This window comes from Poecilia formosa, unplaced genomic scaffold (genome assembly GCF_000485575.1).
Source record: "Poecilia formosa unplaced genomic scaffold, Poecilia_formosa-5.1.2 Scaffold981, whole genome shotgun sequence".
Classification (NCBI taxonomy): Eukaryota; Metazoa; Chordata; class Actinopteri; order Cyprinodontiformes; family Poeciliidae; genus Poecilia; species Poecilia formosa.
This window is the reverse complement of record NW_006800920.1, coordinates 74,390-76,804: the sequence shown is the minus strand read 5'-3', so window position 1 is coordinate 76,804 and position 2,415 is coordinate 74,390. Positions and strand designations below refer to the sequence as shown.

General features: G+C 39.0%; 1 protein-coding gene across 2 annotated transcripts; it reads left to right on the top strand.

Annotated features, from left to right (window-relative positions):
- Positions 1-348: 348 nt before the first annotated feature.
- On the top strand, positions 349-1,668 carry LOC103132270 (gastrula zinc finger protein XlCGF8.2DB-like). 2 transcript variants are annotated; one of them, XM_016667272.1, is made up of 2 exons: positions 349-1,134; positions 1,387-1,668. In XM_016667272.1, exons 1-2 carry the CDS (start codon positions 447-449, stop codon positions 1,641-1,643), a joined length of 945 nt encoding a protein of 314 aa, XP_016522758.1. In that variant the 5' UTR covers positions 349-446; the 3' UTR covers positions 1,644-1,668. The 2 variants fall into 2 exon arrangements, with proteins under 2 accessions (XP_016522758.1, XP_016522757.1); XM_016667271.1 differs by having other exon boundaries at positions 349-1,302.
- The last annotated feature ends 747 nt before the right edge of the window (positions 1,669-2,415 follow it).

Sequence of the window (2,415 nt, the reverse complement as noted above, 5' to 3'; positions counted from 1 at the left end):
TCAGCAACCAGGAAGGGAGCTCCACTTTAGAACAAGAGGAACCAGAACATCAACAGCTCAAAGAGAAGCCACTCTGCAACAGGCAGGATGAAGAGCAGCTTGTGCTGAAACTGGAAACTGATGACATTTTGGTGAATCTTTCTACTAGGCACAGAATTCACAAAGAAACAGAACCACAGAGAAACCAACTCATCTCTCATGGTTTTTCTGAAAACCATGAGAAAAACCATGAGAATCAGGATCAGGAAGGAAGCAAATCTGAGGACTCAGGAAAAAAGAGAGATGTAAAACAGAAACGTCAGAGATATCAGAGAACCAAACAGCAGAAAGGTAAAACTGAGAGTTCAAAACAGAAAACATACAAGACAGCTCATCCAGACCAAAAACAATATTCTTGTAAAATCTGTGGTGAAGCCTTTTCTCAAAGCAGTTCCTTGACAACACACATGAGAACTCATTCAGACAAGAAACCTTTGACATGTTCATCTTGTGGAAAAAGTTTCACAAGCAAATCAAACTTATTTTGTCACATGATGGTTCACACAGGAGAGAAGCCTTTTTCATGTGAGACTTGTGGAAAAAGTTTCAGAGTCAAATATCATTTACTTCGTCACATAATGATTCACACAGGAGAGAAGCCATTTTCATGTGGGACTTGTGGAAAAAGTTTCAGAGACAAATATCATTTACTTCGTCACATAATGATTCACACAGGAGAGAAGCCTTTTTCATGTGAAACTTGTGGAAAAGGTTTCATAACCAAAGCTGAGTTACTTCAGCACATGAGACATCACACAGGAGAGAAACCTTTTTCATGTGTGACTTGTGGAAAACATTTCTTAACCAAAGCTGAGTTACTTCATCACATTAGACGTCACACAGGAGAGAAGCCTTTCTCATGTGGGACTTGTGGAAAAAGTTTCAGAGTCAAAGCTTATTTACTTCGTCACATAATGATTCACACAGGAGAGAAACCTTTTTCATGTGTGACTTGTGGAAAAAGTTTCATAACGAAAGCTGAGTTACTTTCTCACATAAGACGTCACACAGGAGAGAAACCTTTTTCATGTGTGACTTGTGGAAAAAGTTTCCCATGGAAGTCTCAGTTAGTTGTTCACATGAGGATTCACACAGGTGAGAGGCTTTTCTCATGTATGCGCTGTGAAAAAAGGTTTATCAGGAAATCAAATTTAAATAGACACATGGCAATTCACAGAGTTCAGAAGACTTTCTTTTGTGGGACTTGTGGAAAAGGTTTCTGTCAAAAATACATTCTAACTGGTCACATGAGAATTCACACAGGTGAGATGCCTTTCAAATGTTCAAGATGTGGGAAAAGTTTCAGATACAGAAATTGTTTATACAGTCACATGAGGATCCATACAGATGAGAAGCCTTACTCTTGTGGGACCTGTGGGAAAAGGTTCTGTCAAAAAAGTCATTTAACTCGTCACATGAGGATTCATACAGATGAGAGGCCTTTCTCATGTGGGACCTGTGGAAAAAGTTACAAACACAAAAGCAGTTTATTTGGCCACATACATACACATTCAAATGTAAAACCTTTCTTATGTGGGACCTGTGGAAAAGGCTTCAGTCAACAGAGCAGTTTAACTAAACACATGAAGACTCATACAGGATGAACGGCATAATCTGACCCTCAAGTACCAAAACACAATAATTCGGGGCCGTGCAGAGACCACTCAAAAAACAAAGGCACATCTTACCGCATTCTAGACAGAATATTAACAAAGCCACACAGCTTTCAGAGTTTAATAAACAATGATAAATTACAAAATTGTGAGATGTACAATCAAAGCCAAGGAAAATCTCTATATAGAGCAGTGTTTCTCAATTCCGGTCCTCACAGCCCCCCTGCCCTGCATGTTTTAGGTGTTTACCTTCTGCTACACACCTGGATTGTATCTGTGGGTGATTAACAGCCTTCTGCAGTACCTGATGGTTGTGCAATCATTTGAATCAGCTGTTCTGGAATAGAGGCACATCTAAAATATGCAGAGCAGGGGGGCCTGAGGACTGGAATTCAGAAGCACTGATAGAGCATACATCTATATTCTGCGAACCAGACCCTAAACTTACTTAACGTCTGGGTTGAGTTTTTTTCCCCTTCATTAATGACACTTTTATTACATTATATCTATCATGGTAATTCAGGGTGAGTTTATTTTTAATTCTAAATGAATATCCTTGTTGGACTTTTATTTAAGTGCTATTCTCCTCCAAGATACATTTACTTAACGCCAGAATAAATGCAATTTACATTATGCAGCAAAGGACATTAGAAGACAAATATCCATTATGGAGATGATCGGTTTTGCATGGGCGATGTGCCCCCTATGGCATAAGTGATACTGAAGAATGACCGCTATCATTAACGATAGGGAAAAAGTTTTT

Coding starts and splice junctions, on each gene's coding strand:
- LOC103132270 (XM_016667271.1), top strand. CDS start 447: ATGAGAACTCATTCAGACAAGAAACCTTTGACATGTTCATCTTGTGGA. Junction 1,303..1,386: donor TCACATGAGAATTCACACAG/GTGAGATGCCTT, acceptor GGATCCATACAG/ATGAGAAGCCTTACTCTTGT.